Source organism: Silurus aristotelis, assembly GCF_946808225.1.
Source record: "Silurus aristotelis genome assembly, chromosome: 18".
NCBI lineage: Eukaryota > Metazoa > Chordata > Actinopteri > Siluriformes > Siluridae > Silurus > Silurus aristotelis.
Genome location: NC_139591.1, coordinates 17,313,654 through 17,337,927, shown reverse-complemented (window position 1 = coordinate 17,337,927; position 24,274 = coordinate 17,313,654). Strand labels below are relative to the sequence as shown.

General features: G+C 36.7%; 2 protein-coding genes across 6 annotated transcripts; one reads left to right on the top strand and one right to left on the bottom strand.

Annotated features, from left to right (window-relative positions):
* Nucleotides 1–1,394: 1,394 nt before the first annotated feature.
* LOC310741096 (histamine N-methyltransferase-like) lies at nucleotides 1,395–23,687 on the bottom strand. Of its 5 annotated transcripts, none has more exons than XM_083568584.1 (7): nucleotides 23,560–23,687; nucleotides 22,415–22,581; nucleotides 3,693–3,745; nucleotides 3,125–3,232; nucleotides 2,564–2,694; nucleotides 2,287–2,380; nucleotides 1,395–2,202 (listed from the first exon to the last, which is right to left on the bottom strand). In XM_083568584.1, exons 2-7 carry the CDS (start codon nucleotides 22,537–22,539, stop codon nucleotides 1,847–1,849), a joined length of 867 nt encoding a protein of 288 aa, XP_083424710.1. In that variant the 5' UTR covers nucleotides 22,540–22,581; nucleotides 23,560–23,687; the 3' UTR covers nucleotides 1,395–1,846. The 5 variants fall into 5 exon arrangements, with proteins under 5 accessions (XP_083424710.1, XP_083424712.1, XP_083424713.1 ...); XM_083568586.1 differs by lacking the exon at nucleotides 22,415–22,581 and adding an exon at nucleotides 5,153–5,317 and having other exon boundaries at nucleotides 23,560–23,571; XM_083568587.1 differs by lacking the exons at nucleotides 22,415–22,581; nucleotides 23,560–23,687 and adding exons at nucleotides 5,153–5,338; nucleotides 7,900–9,335.
* Nucleotides 11,562–13,921, top strand: LOC310741521 (uncharacterized protein; the record flags this gene model as incomplete). The annotated part of the gene is made up of 5 exons (XM_083569434.1): nucleotides 11,562–11,598; nucleotides 12,071–12,226; nucleotides 12,312–12,404; nucleotides 12,571–12,821; nucleotides 13,879–13,921. The coding sequence occupies exons 2-5, from the start codon at nucleotides 12,122–12,124 to the stop codon at nucleotides 13,919–13,921; spliced, it is 492 nt and encodes a 163-aa protein (XP_083425560.1). The 5' UTR covers nucleotides 11,562–11,598; nucleotides 12,071–12,121.
* Nucleotides 23,688–24,274: the final 587 nt, after the last annotated feature.

Here is a 24,274-nt window from a genome sequence, read left to right as displayed (position 1 = left end):
CCACCGTAGTAAACGGACAATTTTACACATGTACAAGAAACAAAGTTATACGATTTTATACTTTCTGGGGGGGGCGTGCAAGATGGCGGCGGGGACAGTTGTCGATATTCAAGGCTAATAGATGCTAAATGATTTTCTAACCTTAAGCGTTACAATTAATTAGTGCAAACACGTGGAAATATCTTTTTCGTTGTTGGTTTTTACTGAGATAAAGATTTCGGACTTTGTTGACGTGATCTGTTGCCCAAAGTTTGTCAGACTATAATTGCAAAAACCAAAAAGATGACAGAAAAAAGACTAAGAGACCAAAGTAAAAAGATGCTTTCATTTACGGGGTCTGCCTTTCCTTCCCCAGACCTGCACATTGTGGTAACCAGGTCATGGAATAACCCTTATACAGCCCACCTCTTTAGCCCCAACATTTCTCTCTTTGCTAATGTATTAGTCCTTAAGGGACGATGCAGCACCAGGGGAGAGATAGCCAACCAGCATCTCTTCAAGGCTTTAAGTCTTATATGGCGACAGGTCAGGCCACCGGCTGCCTGCCCACCATAGCTATGTTACAAGCTTCTTGGTTATGTGCAGTGTTATTTTTGCGCTAAACATTCCTTTTGGAATTATGGCCAAACTTGGTTACCTCTAAGCATAACACATTTTCTCCACATGCTTTTGGGGTGCGTTTTTTTAATTATTATTATTAAGTTGGGCTTGGATGTTTTCTTTGTAAGGAAATTCCTCTGTCTTTCCACTCCACCCTATAGCCCAGACATATGAAGAATACGGGAGATTGTTGTCACATGTACTACACAGCCACTACTTTCTTGCAGAAAGTACTGCAACTCATTTAATGTTGCACCAGATTTTCTCCACTTGATGATGACGGTCCTGTGTGTACCAGGGTATATATAATGCCTTGGTAATTATTTTCTACCCTTTTCTCAACTTATACCTTTTTGAATGGGATTGCTTAATTCTGGACACTGACAAATCCCTTGTTATAAGAGAATGTGCACACTTATGCAACCACATTATCTGAGTTTTTTTTTTTTTTTTTTTAACATAACAGAAACTTGCCATTTTAACAGTGGTGTGTAAAGTTTTTATATCCAATGTATATGTATTTGTGTAATTTGGATAAAGTAAAGGAGTAGCATTTATTTTTTCAATAATAGGTGTACCTTAGTTAGAGATATTGCGATCTCAGTCTTTATTTATTCCCATTACTTAAGAGGCAGTCAGGGTTACAAAAGCCTTTATGAAGTCTGGACAAAGTGTTGACAAAGTGGCCCCAACACTAAAAGAAGTTTATACAGTTCACACAATCAGGAAGTATAAAAAGTCAAAAACCTTTTGCGTGCGCGTGTAATATAGCAATAAAAACAGCACTTGCAATGTTGTACTTTACTTGAATGGAATTTAATTGTTTTCAAATTATGCAACACTTTTTGAAAAAAGTACAAGGGAAAAAAAAAAAAAAAAAAAACGCTGGTAAATGTATTGATGCGGATTAACAGCACAGGGTTTAATCTTTGAGGTAACTGTTACCTCACTGTTAAACCCCCACTCATTCCCCCCCCCCCCCCCCCGCCTGGTTTTCCATGCAATAACTCAGAGCTTTAATCAGTGAGCTACCGCTTCCTGACATGTAAGAAATGTTCATTCATTTATTCGAAACTCTTCCATTTCTTACAGTGCAAAAAATAAAACAGGGATTTAGTTGAGTAATGGATTTAAAGGCTGAATAATAAAGCTGATTAGATATTTATAGTCAATTCTTATTCCTCATCTTTTTTACCAGCTGTTTGACAAGTGCTTTTCCCCTGCTAAGTATCTGTAAGCATTGGACCTAAGCGTCGATCAGCAAGGCCTCCGTGCTGCAATCGAACAGGATCCTGTTGTTCACTTCTTGATAGTTTTCTGGATTTTTAAGGAACTCCAGCACATCATTCTTCAGCTCTGGAGGAGCGTTCTTACCGAAGTCGATTATCTCAGTCAGGCAACTGAGTAGCTGCTCTCCTTTTTCATTTCCAGGTATGAAACACTGAGTGATGTCCAACAGGGACTGGAGCTTGTAGTTTTGGTAGGGAATTTTTTTGGAATCCAGAAAGCTCTTGATATCTCCGGATGTAAGAGTGTCAACAATTCCGTCCTTATACAGCTGATTTTGGAAGGTTTTCGTAAGCCTGGCCCATGCACTCTCATCTACAGGGGATGCAGAGCCTTAGAAAAGGTCTCACTGCAAAGTGTTCTTGCCTATTGGGTTAAAGTGAATCTGTACATGCTTACCTGTGAGCAGAATGACAAGGACTTTGCCACCTTTGTGCAGTAAACTTCGGTAGAAGGAAAGCGTGGCCTCTGGATCCTTCACATAGTAAAGCATCTGTGAAAAATAGTTTGTAAAGGAAATCTCAATGTTCTTTTGTTCACATAATGTTGAGTACCATAATTACTCCTCTACTGATCCCCTCATTTTTATTTTTAATAAATAAAATGACTGATGAAAACAAATGGCAGACAGCTGATAAGAACACTTGTTGGACTAGTCAGACATGCATATACGAACCTGTATCATGTTAATCAAGTGCATTTTTTTATCAGAGTTTTCCTTCATCAGTTTGTTCTCAAAGTCTTTTGCGGTCATTTCATTCCAACTGAAGGTGGCATAATCAAAGCCTGAGATCTTCGATAATGAAGCTAGAAGAAAATATAAAAAAGGTAATTGAAATTACACACACGCACCACGTTCACATGCAAATGTGGTTACACCCTTAGCACACAGTATGATTCCAAGTCATTTAACTGTGAAACTTTTTTTTTTATATTTCAGGCATGGATTTATTTGTCTTGTTAGCAGAATTGATTTAGCATCTATTTCTAAAATGATGCAAAATTATCTGCTGAAAGGAATAAGATCATTTCAAGTTTGAAATAAGTGCACATGTACAAAGAATTTTGCAATGGTTTAATAACAAATACTAATCATTTGACAATATTGAATATAGATTCACTTTGCTAAACACATTTAACCAGAAATATGTTAAGGCTCTGGCTATAGCTTTCATCCTGTTGCACATTAACACCCTGATGGTAAATTACAACATAGAACATATGTGTCTCTTCTTACTTTTATACTTGTTAAGCATGGCGTAGCTAGGTTCAACCACCTCGACCTCTATTTTGGCATCTGGATGCTTTTCATGCAGCACTTTAAGAATTTCCAGATCGAGCTCACCTGGAGCAAGATAGAACATTTTAATACAGATAATGCCAATAATGAATACTAATAACATGCACTATATGCACAAAAGTATTGGGGCATCAGATCCATTCCAGCCATATGTGGTTCTTCCTTAAACTGTTACCACAATATTAGTGCCACAGAATTATAAAATGTCTTTGGATTCGGTAGCATTTAATTTCCCCTCACTTTAGAGGCCAAACCTGTTCCAGCATGACAAACTTAATGAAAATATTATTTACATGGGTTGGGAGTAGAAAATCTCGAGTGACCTGCTATGAGATTTAACCACTCCCTAACCGTACATGTCACGCCAAAATCTAGTGACACATCTTGCCAGAAGAGTGAAGATTATTATAACAGCAGAAATCTCAAATGGGGTGTTTAATTAGCTCGCATGGCCGGGTGCCCACAATGTTTGTTCATACAGTGTAGATTGATAAACGAGTTATACCTGCGCCGCTTCCCAGTCCCATCATTTTCAGAGTGTTTTTTCCTGCTCCAATTCTGCACAAAGCAGAAAGAACAAAGAGAGAGATTGTGTATTATTTTGTATTGCAGCATATATATGCAATAGATTGTATTACTTCTTATAATTGCACATGATAAAGTATTAGTGGAACAACATAGGATTCCATAGCAGGGCATTTTATAGAGTTGTTTTCTTTTGTCATAGAAGGTTAAAATGCATTATAACAATGCGTAGCATTACAGAGAGAGAGAGGCATTTCACATATGGAGGAAGAGCACCATTTTACTAAAGCAAGAAACCCAGTTAAGACAACTTTAAACCTCTACACTACCACCGCAACTGTGCACCCACATCATCTGGAGCAGTTCAAAATCAATAGCTGTCTAATAACATGACCAGCAAAGCCTTCTCTGCTGGCCTAAACACTATCCGAAACACTGACCAACATTTACAACCTAAATTCTAAATATTTGTTCCATTAAATTGTATTAATTTGTTCCCAACAGTTTATTCTCTTTATTTTGTAGCGTTTCTCTTGGCTGCACTGCTTCCAGTCTGTGTATGCAAAGTTTTTTTGAGAAGCCTCCATGTGCTGCCATGTCAATCTAATCTGCCCAGGGCCTTCAATGCATGTTCTGCTGGCGTTTTTACCATAATCTTAATAAATAGCTCCGTTTCTTTAACCAATCATATTTCAATGTCGCCTCACAGTGTCAGCTAGCTGGCCGAGAATAGCGACAGTCAGAAGGAAACTGTTACAGCCAAGTTTGACTGGCAAAACACGTGTGTAGCGGGCTGCACACATTAATACATTAAAGTTAGTCTTTTTTATTATGTCTACAGAGGAAGAGAAATTGATTTGGTCTCCGACAAAATCAGACGGCTAGGAGAGGTCGACCAACCCTGAAGCTAGCTAGCTTGTCTCATCCCGGGAAAGGGTTTGTTCGCCATTTCCAGACCAGTGAATACGAGCGGTACCACTTGATTACAGCCTCTGAGGAGCAGTGCAAAGTGAGACCTACTCACCACAATCTCTGGTGAGTAGGTTGTATTTCATTTAGATTTTTTATGTTTTTGGTATGCTATTAGACAAATATTGATTCTGATCTGCTCCAGATGATGTAGGTGCACAGTTGCAGTGGTAGTGTAGAGGTTTGGAATTGCCTTAACTGGGTTTCTTGCATTAGTAAAATGGTATTTACCCTCCATATGTAAAATGCCTCCCTCTCTCTCTAATACCACCCGTTGTTATATTGCGTTTTTGTATTGTATTGATGGGTTCCATAATTGCGACGTGATAGTGGTGGTATTAAGAGGTGGATTAAGTCGGGTACATCCCGACTTATTCCAGGTACCTTAAGGCCCAGGTACCAAATGCTCGGCTCGCCACATGCATGCATGCATGTATGTATGTATGCATGTATGTATGTATGTATGCATACCTGGCCAGGATGTCTGGAAGAACTGCATGGATAAATTCTATTATGAACTGGTGTTCACTAGAATTCGCCAAAAACAGCTCAAATGATTCCAAATATATTTCATGATCATTCAACTGGCTCTGCATTTTTTATCTTCTTTTTCAGAAAATCAGGAACAGCAGTCACCTTGGAGAAAAGAAAGCTTAGCTTAGAGTATGTATCAAAAGAAGATACTGTTTTATTGGCATTAAACACAAGCTCAGTGTTTGTCCAAGAGTATGCATTAGAACACATAACTAATATTGTATATGTGCTGAAAATACTACATTGAGGCAATTTCACACCTGACATACCTTCAAAATGAAGCTAGCTATTTACTACTTACATTATTACAGAAGACATCGTTAATGTTTAGACCATATTGTGATCTAAACATTTGGCCTGATGTACAATTATATCTGGCCCGCGAGATAATTTTTTATAGATCTATTATTGTTAACGTACTGGCCATATGAAGTGCTGATAAACTACGTGGCTGAAAAACCTGAATGCAAAGCAGAAGATACAAAAAGTAGAAGAGTTAAAGAAGAATCTGACAGTTTTGCAGACTTTTTTTTTTACCAGAGAACAATCACAAAGTAAAGCTGGTGTAAAAGCAGAGAAGAAATCAAAGCCACATCAGCTGGTTATTTACCCAGGGAGAGTTTCTGATGCATGAGAGCTGCATGATGGTGTGAGACATCTGGTGTTTAACAGAATATAGGTTTTTTTATTTAGAGCAAAATATTTTAAAGTTATTTAAAGTTTAAGTTGATTTATTCTGGAATATGTATTTTTATACATATGTAAAAAAAAAAAAAAAAAAAGTAGTTTTAGTGTTCTGTATTGTTGAAAGATTTATGATCAAACTCTTGATGTCACCCAAATGAGGATGGGTTCCCCTTTTGAGTCTGTCACCTTGACTGTTGATGTAAAAAGTGCTATAGAAAAACTTGATAATCATGCAGGAATGAACATTAAATGCTGCCTTCCGGTGCGCAAACACAGTAATAAGTCTGTGTGGACACCAACATTAGTAACTTGGTTCCTAGGACAGGATTTTTGTACCTGTTCTTTTTATGTTTTATATATTTATATTTATATAACCCAGCCATTAGGGAGGCACAAGCCAGTGTACTCTTAGTCCCGGTCCCAAGCCCGGATAAATGGGGAGGGTTGCGTTAGGACAGCTAAAAACGTGCCAAATCGAACATGCGGCTCACAAATAAGAATTTCATACCGGATCAGTCAAGGCCCAGGTTACCAACGACCGCCACAGGTATCGTTGGCCAACAGGGTACCGGTAGAAATTGGGCTACTGTTGGCTGAAAGAGGAGAAGTAGAGGAGGAAGACGTCTACAGAGATGGCAGGAAAAGGAGAAGTGTAGTAGAGTGGAGGTTCAGGTTGGTACTGTGACTGGTAAAGGGAGAGAGGTAGTTGATATGATGTAGAGGAGAAAGGTAGATATGTTGTGTGTTCAGGAGACCAAGTGGAAAAGGAGTAAGCCCAGGAAAATTGGAGGTGGTTTTAAACGGTTCTATCATGGTGTGGAGGTGATTCTGAAAGAAGAATACAAGAAGAGTGTAGTGGAGGTAAAGAGAGTTTCTGATAGGGTGATGATCGTGAAGCTGGAATTTGAAGGGGAAATTATAAATGTCATCAGTGCCTATGCTCCACAAGTGGGCTGTGAGATGGCGGAGAAGGAAAGATTCTGGAGTGAATCAGATGAAGTGGTAGATGGTGTACCTAGGAAAGAACAATTGGTGATTGGGGCAGACTTTAATGGGCATGTAGGGGAAGGGAACAGAGGTGATGGTAGGTCTGGTTTTATGGAGAGGAATGTGGAAGGGTAGATTGTGGTAGATTTTGCTAAAAGGATGGAAGCGGCAGTGGTGAATACTTATTTTAAGAAGGAGGATCATAGGGTGACTTATAAGAGTGGAGGAAGGTGCACACAGGTGGACTATGTTCTATGTAGGAGATGCAACCTGAAGGAGATTGAAGACTAAGGTGTTAGCAGGGGACAGTGTAGCTAGGCAGCATCGGATGGTGGTCTGTAGGATGGTTTTGGATGTGAAGAGGAGGAGAGTGAGGACTGGAATAAGATGGTGGAAACTGAAGGTGGAAACTGAAGGAGGAAGAGTGTAGTGTGAGGTTCAGGGATGAGGTCAGACAGGGGCTCAGTGGTGGTGAAGAGGTGATGGATGATTGGGTAACTACTGCAGAAGTGATTAGGATGTACATGTGTGTGAATGAGAGAAAGGGCAGTGGAGTGGTGCAGTTGCAGAGAGAAGAGGTGGAGGAGTTCAGGTACCTGGGGTCAACAGTGCAAAGTAATGGAGAGTAATAGAGAAATGTCAAAAAGAGTGCATGCAGGGTGGAGTGGGTGGAGTAGAGTGGCAGGAGTGATTTGTGATAGAAGGGTATCTGCAAGAGTACAGTATCTGCTGGAGGTAGCAGAGCTGAAGTTGAGGTTTTCATTGGGAGTGACGAGGATGGACAAGATTAGAAATGAGTTTATTAGCGGGACAGCCCATGTAGGATGTTTCATATATTCATTCATACCAGTGGGCACAGAATTGTAGAAATCAGTCACCACACTTTCACACAAATATTGCTTGCAATTAAAACAAAACTCTTAAAATATACAAGACAAATTTGAGCCACTTACTGACTGACTACTATTTACACTGTAAAATGATATAAAAAGTAACCACAACACACTTACTTGTATCTCTTACCTCTTGTGCAGCCTGTTGGTCTGTGGGCACCCTGTCTACTGCAGGATCTTTTAAATTGTTGTTCTTCTTCTTCTTTTTGTAGTGTTTTATGGCTGGTTGGCAGACCAACCAAAGGTTGCATTACCTCCACCTACTGATCTGGAGTGTGGAGCGAACATAGATTTGGAAGAAAAGAAAGAAAAACCACACAAAAAAAAGGAAATTAAAACCTAAATTCTGTCTATTGTTCCTGTATTTTTTTTTTTAGGTATTTAAATAACAATTCTTGAGTTCTCGATTGCCCATACTTGCTTCCCAACAGTACCTTTAGAGAAATATTGTCTACTCCTATCCACCCTAATTCCTGAATTAACTGAAATCTGTCCCTTTCATATGCAGGGCATTTATTAGGAATGTGCCTCACTGTTTCCAATTCCCCACACTTGTTACATTCTCCCGATTCATGCTTACCTATTCTAAACAGTATATGGTTTAGTGCAGTATGTCCAATTCTTAATCTTGTGATGATGACATCCTGCTTTCTATTTCCCTAACTTTTCCTCTCATTTCCAACATTCTCCTGTATCTGGAAAATATGTCTTACTTTAGCCCCACTATTCCATACTTCCTGCTATTTTTTACATACTTCAGATAAAATCACTTTCTTGAATTCAGCTCTACTCAAAGCTACCTTAATGTCTATCTGTGAATGATTAAATGCTTTCTTTGCTAGCAAGTCCACCGTTTCATTTCCATCCACACCAACATGAGCAGGTACCCAAAGAAAATTTACTTTCACCCTCAGCTGCCTAATTCTAAACAGACTTTGTAAGATTTCAAATATTAAGTCTTGCCTTGCTTCAGGTTTTTTCCACTTTTTAGACTAGGGAGAGCAGCCATTAAATCACTACAAATCACAGTTCTTTCTGGTTGGACTTCTTCAATCCACTGTAGGGCTAGTATAATAGCTAAAAGTTCGGTAGCAAAAACTGACACTTGGTCTAATAGTCTTTTTTGCAATCTTTGTCTTAAAAGCAGGGACATATACTGCTGCCGCAGTCCTTTCAGATTCTGGATCCTTAGAACCATCGGTAAATACCTGTAGTGCAGCATAATACTCTAGTGTAATATACTGTTGAACTACTAATTCAGTTGGTATATTCATCCACGGATTACTCATTATTTTCTTAACTTGTAAATCTATTACAGGTATTTGAAACAACCAAAGGGGAATTGCTGGTATAGCAACAGAAGGAGCAATTTAATGATTTTTCAAGTCCAACTTGTTCACCTCCTTCCTTACTACCCAACCAAAGCTTGTTAATTTTCTGTACTCATACTCCCAACATTCTTTCAAAATCAAACTAACTGGATGATTTTCCAGATGTCCATTTACACCATACCAGTACCTTAGTCTCAGCTGGAACCTGCTCCGTTCTAGCGGCAATTCTCCCATTTCAACTTGTGGTGAGGCTATCGGGGATGATCTAAATACACCACAGCAAATTCGCAAAGCTTGATTTTGTATTACCTTAACATCTTTTTAATTATTGTTTTGTTCGCAGAACTGTATATTAGACATCCATAGTCAATCTTTGACCTAATCGCAGCACAATAAATTATTTTGAATGACTGACAAGGTCCCCCCTATTCTACTCCTGACAAGTACCTTAATACAGTGGAACCCATTTATCTCGACCTCGGGGGAACCACCAAATTCTCGCTTTGTCTAAGCATTTTTTAATCGGTTATGTCGACTTTTTTATTTCGCCGAACCCTAATATCTCGAGCACAAGGGGGGAACGTTTTGATATATTAATCCGCGATGCGCTTTGGGAAGAAAAGCGCAGCCGGTGACAGAGTGCCGGTGGGAAGGCACGTACCGGGATACGCATGAGCGATAACAACAACCGCCGTGAACCAACATATACCAACAATAACGGACAGTGAGAGTGTGGAAGTTTAAATAGGAGCATTTTATGTGCGCGATTGAAGCCGGGAGCTTCAAAGAAAGCGGAGGTTTGACAGCCGCTAAAGGGGGCGTGGCAGGTGGATTCCTGACAGTTACCAAACATGTACTGTATGTACATTTTTATAGCATGCCTTCATCAAACAAATCGCGGCAACGCTGTTGTGTAAAAAACCCTCCAAAAACACGTGCATGCACATTCTCATTTATTAACGCACATCATGTACATAAAGAAATTTCAAGCACGTTAATATATTCCTGCCATATTGATTTTCGTTTATCTCGATCATCGGTTATCTCGATGCTTTTTGGCGACCCCCTAGGACATCGACATAACCGGGTTCCACTGTACATTCATTCCTTTTTTGCATTTTTTTTATTATCAATTTCTGAATATGTGTTCTAAAATTTAATTTAAAATCCATCCACATTCCCAAAAACCTTACTATATTTACTTGTTCCAACTTATAACCGTACATTTTGATATTCAAGCTTGGAATATTCTTCTTTTTAAAAAAAAACACCACTTGCTTTTTTGCCACAGAAAACCCCAACTATTCATCCAATTCTCCACCTTGTTTACTGGTTTTTGAATTCTATTTTTTTTACAAATAGAGCATTTCGCCCTCTTTTCCATAGTGCTCCATCATTAGCGTATAATGACCTTCCTATTCCATTATCTACAGTATGATAGGTGTCGTTAATCATTAAATAAAAAATAAAAAAAGTGCTGCTTACACTTCCCCGGGGTGTTCCATTCTCAATTGGAAGGATATGAGATAAAGCAGTCCCTACACTGTAAAAAACTATTTTGGTGGGCGGTAAATATTACCCTTGCCAATAGTGTACCATTTACTTCATATGTAAGACAGCACGTTGAATTATATAATAATGAGCAAAATTAACCCACACTACCTAATTATTTATAGTAATAACTGCAAACTAAAAAAACTTTGTAATATATACCCAAAAACGTTGGCCTGTCTGTTAGAGCAAGAGCTATTTGGGGCACATGTTCGTTGGGCGAGCTGGATTGTGGAAGTTGACTACATTGTCAAGCTTCAGTGCTGACGGTAAGATAACTAACGGGCACTTAGTTAGTTTTATCTGTCATAAGATTGTGGTCATTGTTCTATGTTAGAAGAAGAGTTCACGTATAGTTTCGGACATCGGTCATAACGAGCTAGCGAAAAACACATTTTCTCTTGTACTAATGTTAAAGATGTGCTTTTTCCGCATTTTTTGAAGCGCTAATGGTACTGCAAGAACGCGATTTCTAAACTTTTACCCATGTTATTATATTCTAATCTAAGTTTAATTACGTTACCGAAAGGTAGATAGTAACATAGCTAACTCATATAGCTAGCTGTGTGTGACTCCATTAGCCAATGAAAAGTTTAGCAGAAAGCACGTTTAAATGTTAAAATGTAAGTGTTGTGGGTAAGACAAAAAGTTTGGTGTTAAGCTTTAGCTACAGCATTTAAAATATAACTTTAAAGTTGTGCTTAGGAAATGACATTCATCACGACAACAAATGTTATTTTAATGTTAAAAAAAATAGACATATGGATGTGAATGTCAGTTATTTAATGTCATAGCAGTTTAATTTTAAATTCATTATAGGAGAAAAAATGTCCAAAACTTAAAAGTTTTTTTTCTTTTTTCAATTCGAAGAAAGGAGGTGGTGACTCTCTGCGTCTTCAAAAAGAGGTGGCCAGCTTTATTCACTGAGACTTAAGTGAGAATAATTATATTTGTTATTCTTTTTCACTAATGTATTTATAAACGCCAATAGTTTCCAACCTTTATTCCTACATACACCTATCATACCCCTAAATGTGTAAATAAAGCAAATTAGAAACATTACTAATATCAGGAGTGATTTGTGGGACATGGGGTATATTGGTAGGAGAATGCTGAAGATGGAGCCACCAGGTAGGAGGAAAAGAGGTAGACCAAAAAGGAGGTTCATGGATGTGGTGAGAGAAGACATGCAGGTAGTTGGTGTAAAAGAGGCAGATGTAGAGGACAGGGTGGTATGTAGACGGATGATCCGCTGTGGCGACCCCTAATGGGAGCAGCCGAAAGAAAAAGAAGAAGAAGAAACATTACTAATATATTGCATATATAAATCTTTAGAATTTGAAAAGTGAATTTGGACTCGTCATTGGAGAAGTTGTCATTATTTTGTCCGTTTACTTATTTACTAGATCAAAGAGGAGTTCCGTCAGATAATAACTATTTCCCTGGAAGAAACATCCATGTTTAAGCTTGCCAGTTACACACCCCGTCTTCTGCAGCTGATGCGTCCCAAAAGAGGTGCTGTTGGTACCAGGATGCGCCCTCTCCTTAACACTGTAAATGAGGTATGTTTTTTGTTCAAATAGTCTTAAAAGTGCAAACACTAATTTGTAGAAAAAATGCTGGTCATTGAAATGCATCTTTTTACAGTCTCAGAGTATTGAGAATAAAAGGGATGCAGTGCTCTCCTGCCTCATTGAGTACCTAGCGGAGCCGCAAGAAGAGCTCTTTCAAGACTGTCAGGTAAGTTACAAAATGAGCAATATACACAAGGTGACAGCCTCATAAACTAACAATTTTCTCATTTACAGCATGTGGTTAGATTGATAAATGTTATTGGGTTCAAGCATTACATTTTTGTCTTATCTTATTGCTTGCATTAAAGTTTATTGTTGTTTATTTCTGCCAGTTAAACATGAAAAATGACCAGGAGGGCCAAACAGAACAAACTATGAAGGTGCTTTTGATCCATAATCCCATGGCTGAGGACAATCCAGTAGACGTATCTATTGTGATAGAGGGCATCCAAGTGATCAGTGGGTGTGGATACAAAACCAAGGCATGCATGTTGTTGATAGGATTAATCTATGCTCTCAACCTTGAATATCCTAAGAAGCTCAAGAATACTTTTGAAGTATTTAAAAAACCTTTGCCTTTTTTGTTGTTGTTAATGTTAAAATGTTTTGAAATGTATCTCATTGTATACATAAAAAATACGTCTATTCAAGTATCAGTGTCTCAGGATACAGTAATTGGTAAATTTCAAATATATGTTTGTTATTTAAACAAATAGGCATCCTAAGTTTAATTAATGAACAAGTGGACACCCTATTTGAGCAATGTTAGCCTAATTTTTTTATTTGTATTTTTTCATAATGCTGTTTGAAGGAAAAAACTCAATTTCTTATGATCAAGATTTGAATATGTTTTTGTTGAATATGCAAAGAATCATTTGTTCGATTTTTGGTTGTTTATTAAAAAACTCATGATCTACTGTGTCTGATAACCTTTTAATGTTATTAGTAAGTTTACCTTCCTGATTCAATAATGGTTAGTCATATTGGTTAATTAATAACAGCAATCATTAAATAAATTGAAAAAATACAATGGTGTTAATAATACTCACTTTTAATAAGTCATTCATTGTCTGATATTATGAATAGATTTTACCTAATTTCAATTGTTATTTTATAGCTGATTTATTTAGGTACTCTTTACATGAACAGTATAGGGTGAAATTTACCCAAACAGACTGAATGCAAATTGTTACCTCACATTTTTTGGGTAGATTCTATAGGTAATTTTTTACAGTGTACTCTTACTTGAATCGTTCTTCCAAATAAGAAACTCATAATCCAGTTATACATCCTTCCATCAACTTTCAAGCTTTCCAGTTCATCAAGAGCTCTTCTTTCCACAGCATATCATAGGCTTTTTCTACATCAAAAAACACTCCCACTAGTACTTCTTTATTAATTTGAGCTTTTCGAATTTCAGATTTCAAACACAATATTGCATCCATCGTATTTCTCCCTTTTCTAAATCCACTCTAACATGCTGAGAAAATGTTTCTGCTTTCAATTACATAAGTCAATCTAATTATAATCATTCGTTCCATCATCAAACTTGTTTGATGTTTGATGTTTTAAATTTGATGTCAGCGCAATAGGTCTATAGTTAATTGGCTGAGAGTGGTCTTTCCCTGGTTTGGCTATAGGCCCTACTACCCCATGCTTCCCATCTGCAGGCAAACTCCCTGATTCCCATGTTTTGTTAAAAAGTCTTAGAATCATACTCAAAGATAAGTCCGATAAATGCTTTATCATCTCATAGCATATATCGTCCTTGCCTGGAAACGTACTCTTGACCCCCACAAGTGCTCTCTTTAACTCATATAAATTAAACTCTGTGTCTAGTATACTTCCTGATGAATTCTTATTTTTATATATATATATATATATATATATATATATATATATATATATATATATATATATATATATATATATATATATATATATATATATATATATATACATACACTGCATTTCGTTGCCTTGTACTTATACATGTGTAATGACTATAAACTTGAATATAATCTTAAATCTAATCTAATGAGACTTCTCCCTTACTTTCTGTTCCCTATACCTCCTCATACTCTCTGACAAATGATCACTACTTTACTTTACTACCTTTACGAAAGTTTCTACTAACATCTCTGCTTTATCACTATCTTTTATTGCTATTTTCCCATTACTCACTAATATTGGTATATTGCTATTTCTCTGAATCCCTCCCATCTTCCTAATCATATTCAAAATTTCACTAAATTCAATATCTTCTCCTATTCTATTACAAAAAAAACTCTCCAGTAATTTCTTTTTGCTTTTCTTACCTCTCTCCTCACTACTGCCTGTGCTCTCTTAAAATTAATGAACTTACTGAACAATACAGATTTTTTGGCTTTCTTCATCGCTTTATTACTTTCCCTTACTGCTTTACTACATTCTTCATTCCACCATGGTACAGCTTTCTTACTATTTATAGTTTTCTTTTTTCCTATTACTTCCTCTGCCGTATTTCTTAACACTTCGCTTATTTGTTACTTAATTCTTCAATGCCATGGCCGCAGGAAGTGGGGGTGCTGGGGGTTCTGCAGCACCTTCTATATAGCGGTAGGCTATAACGCGTCTTTGTGTGGAAATATAAAACTGTTTTTTTTTGTTTTTTTTTTAATGGATTCAACTTTATTATATTATGTAAGTTACCAGTATTTACTGATATTTATTTCAATGCTTTACAGGCTTTAGTGTGTTGTTTCTTTGGGTTTTTTTTTTATTATTATTTCAAAACAACCCCCCCAACCACCGCAACACCGTATTTGGACCGTATTTGGTCCACTACCACCGCGGTGGTAAAAAAAAAAAAAAAAGTGCCATCGTCACAGCCCTATGTTATTTTTTTAAATGTATTCTAAATAGGCCCATAGGCTCATAGTTTTTTTGTAAAAAAAAAATAAATAAAATTCACAGCACCCCCTGTTCAAAATTACTTCCAGCGGCCATGTTTAATGCTACCAACATCTAGTGTCATTTCACACATCTTATTTTGACACAATTCTGTATAAAGTTCCCAGTTGGCTTCATTAAATTTCCATCTCGGGATTTTTTCCTCTAAAGATTGGGTAATGTCCATACCAAATTTGCATCATATAGGATCACTTCCCATTGTACTCTGTTTATTTACATTTCATTCACATTTTTCCTTGCTAGGTTTTCTGACACTAGGGTAATATCTAAAACTGACTTAAGTCCTTGTTATATGTCAATTCTCGTACAACTTCCATTATTACCACACACTAACCGTCCTCAACAATCTGCCCATTATAATCTGTTTTAATACTCCCCCATAGAGTATTATGTGCATTTAAAAATCACCACACCATATTACTTTCTGATTTTTGTTACCTCTTATATTTTCCAATACTTCCTTACTTAACTTTTCACATGGATTATAAATATTTATTACTCTTATACTTTGATTCCCTTCCCAAACTTCCATCACAACCACCTCTTTGTCTACATCCTCTCCAACATTCCTATATCCCACACCATGTTTAACAAATGTCGCTATCCCACCTCCATTACCGTGTTTCCTATCTTTCCAAATTACCACATATCCTTGTAATACAAAATTTAGTTGAGGTTTGAGCCAGGTTTCTTGAACACATATTATATCAGGTTTATTTTCTAAATCAGAAATTAACTTTCTAAACTCCTGATCATTAGCTATTAAGCTTCTAGCATTCCACTGGTGTATTAACAACACAATTATATACCACCGCATCCTGGTTGAGTGTATGTTGTTTGCATCTTTAATTTCTCATTAATCATATCCACTGAAATACCTTAGAGCTCTAGATACTTTCCGCTGTTTTGATTATAATTCTGATTCTTTCTGTCCGCCTTTCAGTTTGTGCCGAACAGTTCACTACTTCAGCCGTAAAAGTAACAAATGCAACATTGTCCTTAATCCCAACTTTCTCTTTTGTACTTTCCTTGGCCATTTCTGTCCTTCGTTGAATAATCTCTTTAATTTTTTCTCCTGATTTCAAATTCTGTCCTACTTTTTTAAGAGCCTTAGAGACAATCCTTCCTGAATTCTGACACTTTGTACTTGAGCTGCATGTTTCCTCACCTTGCATCCTCCACTGTGATCCCCTCCACAATTACAACACATGGGTTTAACTTCTTGCCCGCATTTTCCATATTCATGTTCTCCACCGCATCTCGCACACCTCTGTTTGCCTCTACACACCACTGCTACATGACTGAACTTTTGGCATTTAAAACATCTTAGAGGTGGGGGTATCTTTTAAATTGTAGATCATCTTCCTTTAAAGCTGAAGCTCAGCCCATTTTCAGTCTATGTCACTTACTAGCAGCACTAGTTTACAGAGCACATTTTAGTGTGAATAATAAAATGTATAGAGCACTCTTGTGTCCTCACTTGCTAATAATTTAAGCTAGCTTCAATTCTGTGTTAACTTAGTTGCTTTTGATGATACAAAGCTGCTGCTACTGTTTTGGTGTCATTTTGGTTCTATGTAATTTCCCTGTACTCCTTACTGCTGTATCAGATTAAACTGTTGTGTGATTAATACATTTTACTTCATTGATTGTGAAGCCAAAATAAACTATTTCCCTCTCATTCATTCATAATACATTATGCATGATTAGCTGTTAATGTACATGTTTAGGTGGATGTAGGAGTAGTTTAGTGTTAAATACAGGCTAGTTTGTGCTAAACACCTGTTGCTCCTTTGTTCATTTCACTATGTAGGGCACAGAAATGTTCAATATCAATCTGTTTCTTTAATTCCTTTGTTGCTTACATCAATGTATTATGATCGTTACCATTTTGTCTGATTGTTACCATTTTTTAAACTTAAATGGAGAGCTATCCAGGTTAATGCAAGTAAATTATGAGGTGCCACAAGGTTCAATTCTAGGACCCCTGCTTTTCACAATATACATGCTTCCTTTAAGAAATATTATTAAAAGGCATAGAATTAGCTTCCACTGTTATGCTGATGATACCCAGCTATATATCTCATCAAAACCAGATGATACAGCTTGGCTTGGCTTGGATAACTGAGTGTGTTAAAGAATTAAAAGACTGGATGACTCATAACTTTCTATTATTAAATTCTGATAAGACAGAAATTTTGCTCACCGGCCCAAAAACCAGTACACAGAAGCTCCAGCATTTCAACCTGCATTTAATAGGATGTACTGTAACTACTAGTTCAACAGGAAAAGACTAGGAGTTATTTTAGACGCCAACTTGTCTTTTAAAAATCATATCAACCATGTTAGAAAAACAGCCTTCTTCCACCTTAGAAATATTGCTAAGAAACATGTCGCCTATATCTGATGCAGAGAAACTCGTCCATGTGTTTATGACCTCCAGGCTGGACTTTTGTAATGAATTACTAGGTGGATGTCCTGCATTATTAATAAACATTTATGTAAGATTGCATCAAAAAAGGAGAAAAAAATACTTATAAATGTCCTTTCACTATGTTAGGAAAAATCCTTTTTTTTTTTTGGATCTTTTGTTTTTTGTTTTTTTTTGTTTGGGTCATAAATGCCCACATGGATTATAATGACCTTGAAATATCTGATTTGCAAAGCACCTTGCCAGTGAATTTGGTGTAGATCTTCTGTCTGATACCTTGAGCATTTCCTGATGTGTAGCACCGGATAAGTTCTTTATATTACATTTGTACTTTTTTTTTAGCTAACAATGAAAAAAATCTTATTTACATATACATTTGCGGCAGAACTGGTCCTTTTTATTAAATAGCGCAGGTTTATCAATCATCAATCCTGCATTCTACATACACCGGCAAACACTAAGTGTGAAATCTTTTTTATATAATTACCTTTTTTTTAGCTGTATTGTATTGTTGTAAGGAACCCAGCAGGTAGTGATAGAGTTTAAAATCCACAACTGTGTGTGTGTGTGTGTGTGTGTGTGTGTGTGTGTGTGTGTGTGTGTGTGTGTGTGTGTGTGTGTGTGTGTGTGTTTGTGTGTGTGTGTTTGTGTGTGTGTGTTTGTGTGTGTGTAATATAGCAATAAAAACAGCACTTACAATGTTGTACTTCACTTTAATGGACATTTAATTGGAACTGTTACCTCACTGTTAAACCCAAACTCCCTCATTTATTCTAAATTCTTTAATTTATTAAAGTGCAAAAGATAAAACAGGGGATTTAGTTGAGTAATGGATTTAAAGGCTAAATAATAAAGCTGATTAGATATTCATAGTAATTTCTTATTCCTCATCTTTTTTTACGAGCTGTTAGACAAGTGCTTTTCCCTGCTGAATATTTGTAAGCTCTGGACCTAAGCGTCGATCACTAAGGCCTCCATGCTGCAATCGAACAGGATCCTGTTGTTCACTTCTTGGTAGTTTTCTGGATTTTTAAGGAAATCCAGCACCTCATTCTTCAGCTCTGGAGGAGCATTCTTACTGAAGTCGATTACCTCAGTCACTACGTTGAGTAGCTCCTCTCCTTTTTTATCTCCAGGAATGAAACACTGAGTGATGTCCAACAGGGAACGGAGCTTGTAGTTTTGGTAGGAAATTTTTTTGGAATCTAGAAAGCTCTTGATATCTCCGGATGTAACAGATATAACAAATCCGTCCTTGTACAGCTGATTATGGAAGGTTTTCAAAAACCTGCCCCATGCACTCTCATCTACAGAGGATACAATGCCATAGAAAAGGTCTCACTCCAAAGTGTTCTTGCCCATTGAGTTGAGGTGAATCTGTACATGCTTACCTAAGAGCAGAATGACAAGGACTTTGCCACCTTTGTGCAGTAAACTTCGGTAGAAGGAAAGTGTGGCCTTTGGATCCTTTACATAGTAAAGCATCTGTAAAATATAGTTTGTAAACGAAATCTCAATGTTTTTCTGTTCACATAATCTCAACTACCGTAATTAATCCTCTACTGATCCCCTCTTTGTATTTTTATCTTCATATTTAAAAATGACTGATGAAATCAAATGGCAGACAGCTGGTCAAGAACAAAACAGATACATCTTATCAGATACCTGTAAATGACTTATAGTGCCATTGTGATAAACAAAGGAAAGCCATGATTGCCCCTTTTGCTGATAAGAACACTTGTTGGACTAGTCAGACATGCATATACCAACCTGTATCATGTTAATCAAGTGCAATTTTTTATCAGAGTTTTCCTTCTTTAGTTTGTTCTCAAAGTCTTCTGCTGTAATTTCATTCCAACTGAAGGTGGCATAATCAAAGCCTGACATCTTTGATAAAGCTAAAAGAAAATATAAATTGTTTTTAATATATATATATATATATATATATATATATAAAACTTTTTTTATTATTATTTCAGGCATGGATTTATTTATGTCTTTTTGGCAGAATGCCGGATAATTTTTAGTATTTAATTCTACAATGAAGCAATATTATCTGCTGAAGGAATAATAACATTTCAATTTTTAAATAAGTGCACGTCTAAATAATTTGTGTTTGGTTTAATAACAAATACTAAGATAACTTGACAATATTGAACATATTTTCTTTTTCCATTTTCACCTATGAAATGTTGACTTTGTGCCTTCCTTATGAAATAAAACAATATTATAAAAAAAATAAAACACATTTTACAAGAAATATGTTAAGGCCCTGGCTATAGCTTACATTCTGTTTGCACATTAACACCCTGAATGTAAATTACAACATAGAACATATGTGTCTCTTCTTACTTTTATACTTGTTAAGCATGGCGTAGCTAGGTTCAACCACCTCGACCTCTATTTTGGCATCTGGATGCTTTTCATGCAGCACTTTAAGAATTTCCAAATCGATCTCACCTGGAGCAAGATAGAAAGTTTTAATACAGATAATGCCAATACTGAATAATGATAATAATAATCATAATCATAATAACACACTATACGGCCAAAAGTAGTATTTTGAGCAGCTGATGAACGAGGGAAATGAGAGAGAGTAGTTGGAGATGAAGAAGCAGAAAGTGGATAGGATTAGTAAGTAGCAAGTGAGAGCAGCGATTAAGAGGATGAAGAGTGAAAAGTCGGTTGGACCAGATGACATACCGGTAGCATGGAGATGTTTACGAGAGATGGCAGTGGAGTTTTTAACAAGATTGTTTAACAAGATTTTGGAAGGTGAGAGGATGCCTGAGGAATAAAGAAAGAGTGTGCTGGTACTTATCTGTAAGAATAAGGGAGAAGTGCAGACCTGCAGTAATTACAAAGGAATTAAGTTGATCAGTCATACAATAAAAGTAATGGGAAAGAGTAGTGGAAGCCAGGCTAAGAGAAGATATGACCACCTGTGAGCAAAAGTATAGTTTCATGCCGAGAAAGAGCACCACAGGTGCATTATTTGCTTTGAGAATGTTGATGGAGAAGTAAGCGTCGGCTCTGAGCCCTTTGCTGTTTGCAGTAGTGATGGACAGGTTGACGGATGAGGATAGACAAGAGTCTCTGTGGACTATGGTGTTTGCTGAAGATGTTGTGATTTGTGGTGAGAGTAGGGAGCAGGTGGAAAAGAGCCTGGAGAGGTGGAGGTACACACTGGAGAGAAGGAGAATCAAATGTGATTTGTGATAGAAGGGTATCTGCAAGAGTGAAAGGGAAATTTTATAGGACTGTGGTGAGGCCTGTTATATGGTTTAAAGACAGTGGCATTGAGTAAAAGACAGGAGGTCGCACAGCTGAAGATGTTAAGGTTTTCGTTGGGAGTGATGAGGATGGACAGGATTAGAAATTAGTTTATTAGAGGGACAGCGCATGTAGGACGTTTTAAAGACAAAGTGAGGGAGGCGCGATTGAGATGGTTTGGACATGTGCAGAGGACATGGGGTATATCGATAGGAGAATGCTGAGGATGGAGCCACCAGGAAGAAGGAAAAAAAGAGGGGCCAAGGAGGAGGTTAATGGACATGGTGAGGGAAGACATGCAGGCAGTTGGTTTGAAAGAGGCAGATGTAGAGGACAGGGGGGGGGGGGGGGTATGGAGACGGATAATCCGCTGTGGCGACCACTAATGAAAGAGGCCAAAAGAAGAAGAAGATATAGACAAAAGTATTGGGACATCAGATTCATTCCAGCCATATGTGGTTTTTCCTTAAACTGTTACCACAATATTAGTGCCACACAATTATATAGAATGTCTTTGGATTCGGTAGCATTTAATTTCCCTTCACTTTGGAGACCAAACCTTTTCCAGCATGACAAACTGATATTATGAAGATATTATTTACATGGGTTGGAAGTAGAAAATCTTAAGTGGCCTGCTATGAGATCTGACCAAACCCCTGGTTTTCTCACCCTACATTAACACACTTCAAGCATTCTCCAAAATCTAGTGAAACACCGTCCCAGAAGAGTGGAGATTATTATAACAGCAGAATGTCAAGTGCGATGTTCAATCAGCCCAAAAGGCCAGATGCCCACAAATGTTTGTTCATACAGTGTAGATTGATAAACGAGTTATACCTGAGCCGCTCCCCAGTCCCATCACGTTCAGGGTGTTTTTTCCTGCTCCAATTCTGAACAAAAAAGAAAGAAGAAAAGAGAGCGTGAGAGAGAGCGAGAGAGAGAGAGAGAGAGAGAGAGAGAGAGAGAGAGAGAGAGAGAGAGAGAGCGAGAGAGCGAGAGAGCGTGGGAGTTTGTGTATTATTTTGTATTGTAGCAAATCTATGCAACAGAGTGTATATTACTTCTTATAATTGCACAACAGAGTATTAGTGGAAAAACAAATGTGATTCCTTAGCAGGGCATTTTATGGAGTTGTTTTCTTGTCATAAAAGGATAAAATGTATAAGAAAGATTGATAGTGTTTATTATGGATAGCAATGTAATGATAGTATGGAAAATCAACAGTAGTATGCATAAGAGTGCTTTAAAGAATACATTAATGTTTTATAGTGTATTAGTGTTTAAATTTGAATGTTTTTGAGGTCATTAGTATATACGATAAAGTTTTATAGAGTACATCAGTATGTGTAATAGTGTTATATGGTCATTTATTAGTGTTTACAGTAGTGTTTCACAATGCAATATTGTGCATGATAACATTACGGAGTCTATTAGTATGCATATATATAAATTGTGTGTGTGTGTGTGTGTGTGTGTGTGTGTGTGTGTGTGTGTGTGTGTGTGTGTGTGTGTGCGTATACCTGGCTAGGATGTCAGGAAGAACTGTATGGATAAATTCTATCATGCACTGGTGTTCCCTCGAATTCGCCACCAACATCTCAAATGATTTTAAATAATTTTCATAATCTTTCACCTGGCTCTGCATTTTTATCTTCTTTCAGAAAATCAGGAACTTAGCAGCTGTCACCTAGGTATTGTGGCATTGGAGAAAAGGAAGTTTAACTGGGAGGTATGTTTCAAAAGACGATATTATGTTTTATTGGCATTAAACACAAGCTCAGTGTTTGTCCAAGTGTATGCATTAGAGCATGTACTGTACATGTGTGAAAATACTGCATAGTGGCAATTTTCATCACACCTGACAGATACCTTCAAAATTTAGCTAGCTATTTACTACTTACATTATTCCAGAATACATCATTAATGTGTATACTGGCAAAAAAATCCTACTTTTTCATATATTCTTTACCGATGGAGGTATTTTCTTGTTAAAACTAAACAATTTATAGTCTCACAATGAGCTTTATTTATTATTTCACATAAAATCACAGGAAAAAAAAAGTTTACAAAACATTAGAAAATCTTGACAATCAATGTTTGATTAGTCAAACTGTCGGATTATAATTATTTTCTTTATACCAGACTTTCAGTTACAAATTCATGGACTTTAAACAATGCCATGATGTGCAATTTTAACAAGCCTTTAGATCCGTTACCTGTTGATGTATTTATTTTTTTATATGTTATTTATAACATATTTAGCATGTGAGAGGGGTCAGAATGTAAAATTTTTATGGATAATTGAAATGTAGTATACAATATTTGGATTCTCTTGAGGGCAATTCAACTAAACAATTCATCTGCAAGTCATGAAAAGGAAAAAATAAAGTTATTTCTTTTATTGCATTTATTAGGAACCAGTCATGGGAATACTCGATGTCAGACAGGAATACACCAGGGTCATCACAGGGCACCCACATTCATATATTCATTCATACCAGTTTGTGTGCACAGAACTCAGAAATCAGTCACCACACATTCACACAAACATTGCTTGCAATTAAAATAAAACTCTTGTATTATACAAGACTAATTTGAGCAACTTACTGACTGACTTACCATTTACACTGTAAAATGATACAAAAAGTAAACACAACACACTTACTTGTATCTTTTGACTCTCGTTCAGCCTGTTGGTCTGTGGGCACACTGTGTACTGCAAGATCTTTTTAATTGTAGGTCATCAACCTCCCTTTTAAAGCTGCAGCTCCACCCATTTATAGTCTTTGTCACCAGTTTACAGTGTTATAGCGCACATTTCAGTTTGAATAATAAAATTGTTGGACTAGTCAGACATGCATGTACGAACCTGTATCATGTTAGTCAAGTGTGTTTTCCTTTTTCAGTTTGTTCTCAAAGTCTTTTGCCATCATTTCATTCCAATTGAAAGTGGCATAATCAAAGCCTGGCATCTTTGATAAAAAAGCTAGAAGAAAATATAAATTGTTTATGTGTATGTGTATATATATATATATATATATATATATATATATATATATATATATATATATATATACATACACATATACACACACACACACACACACACACACACACACACACACACACACACACACACACAGTGGAACCCGGTTATCTCGCCCTCGGTTACCTCGACAACCCTATTAAGTCGACGTTTTTGAAGTGGAACCGCCAAATTCTCGCTTTGTCTAAGCATTTTTTATCGGTTATGTCGACTTTTTTTATTTCAGTCTTGGATAAATTTGTCTTGTTGGCAGAATGACAGATCATTTTTAGTATTAAATTTTAAAATAAAGCAATATTATCTGCTAAAGGAATTAGAAAATTTTAAGTTTAAA

Coding starts and splice junctions, on each gene's coding strand:
- LOC310741096 (XM_083568584.1), bottom strand. CDS start 22,539: ATGCAGAGCCAGGTGAAAGATTATGAAAATTATTTAAAATCATTTGAG. Junction 3,233..3,692: donor GGGACTGGGAAGCGGCGCAG/GTATAACTCGTT, acceptor ATCTTGCTCCAG/GTGAGCTCGATCTGGAAATT. Junction 2,695..3,124: donor CATGCTTAACAAGTATAAAA/GTAAGAAGAGAC, acceptor ATTTTCTTCTAG/CTTCATTATCGAAGATCTCA.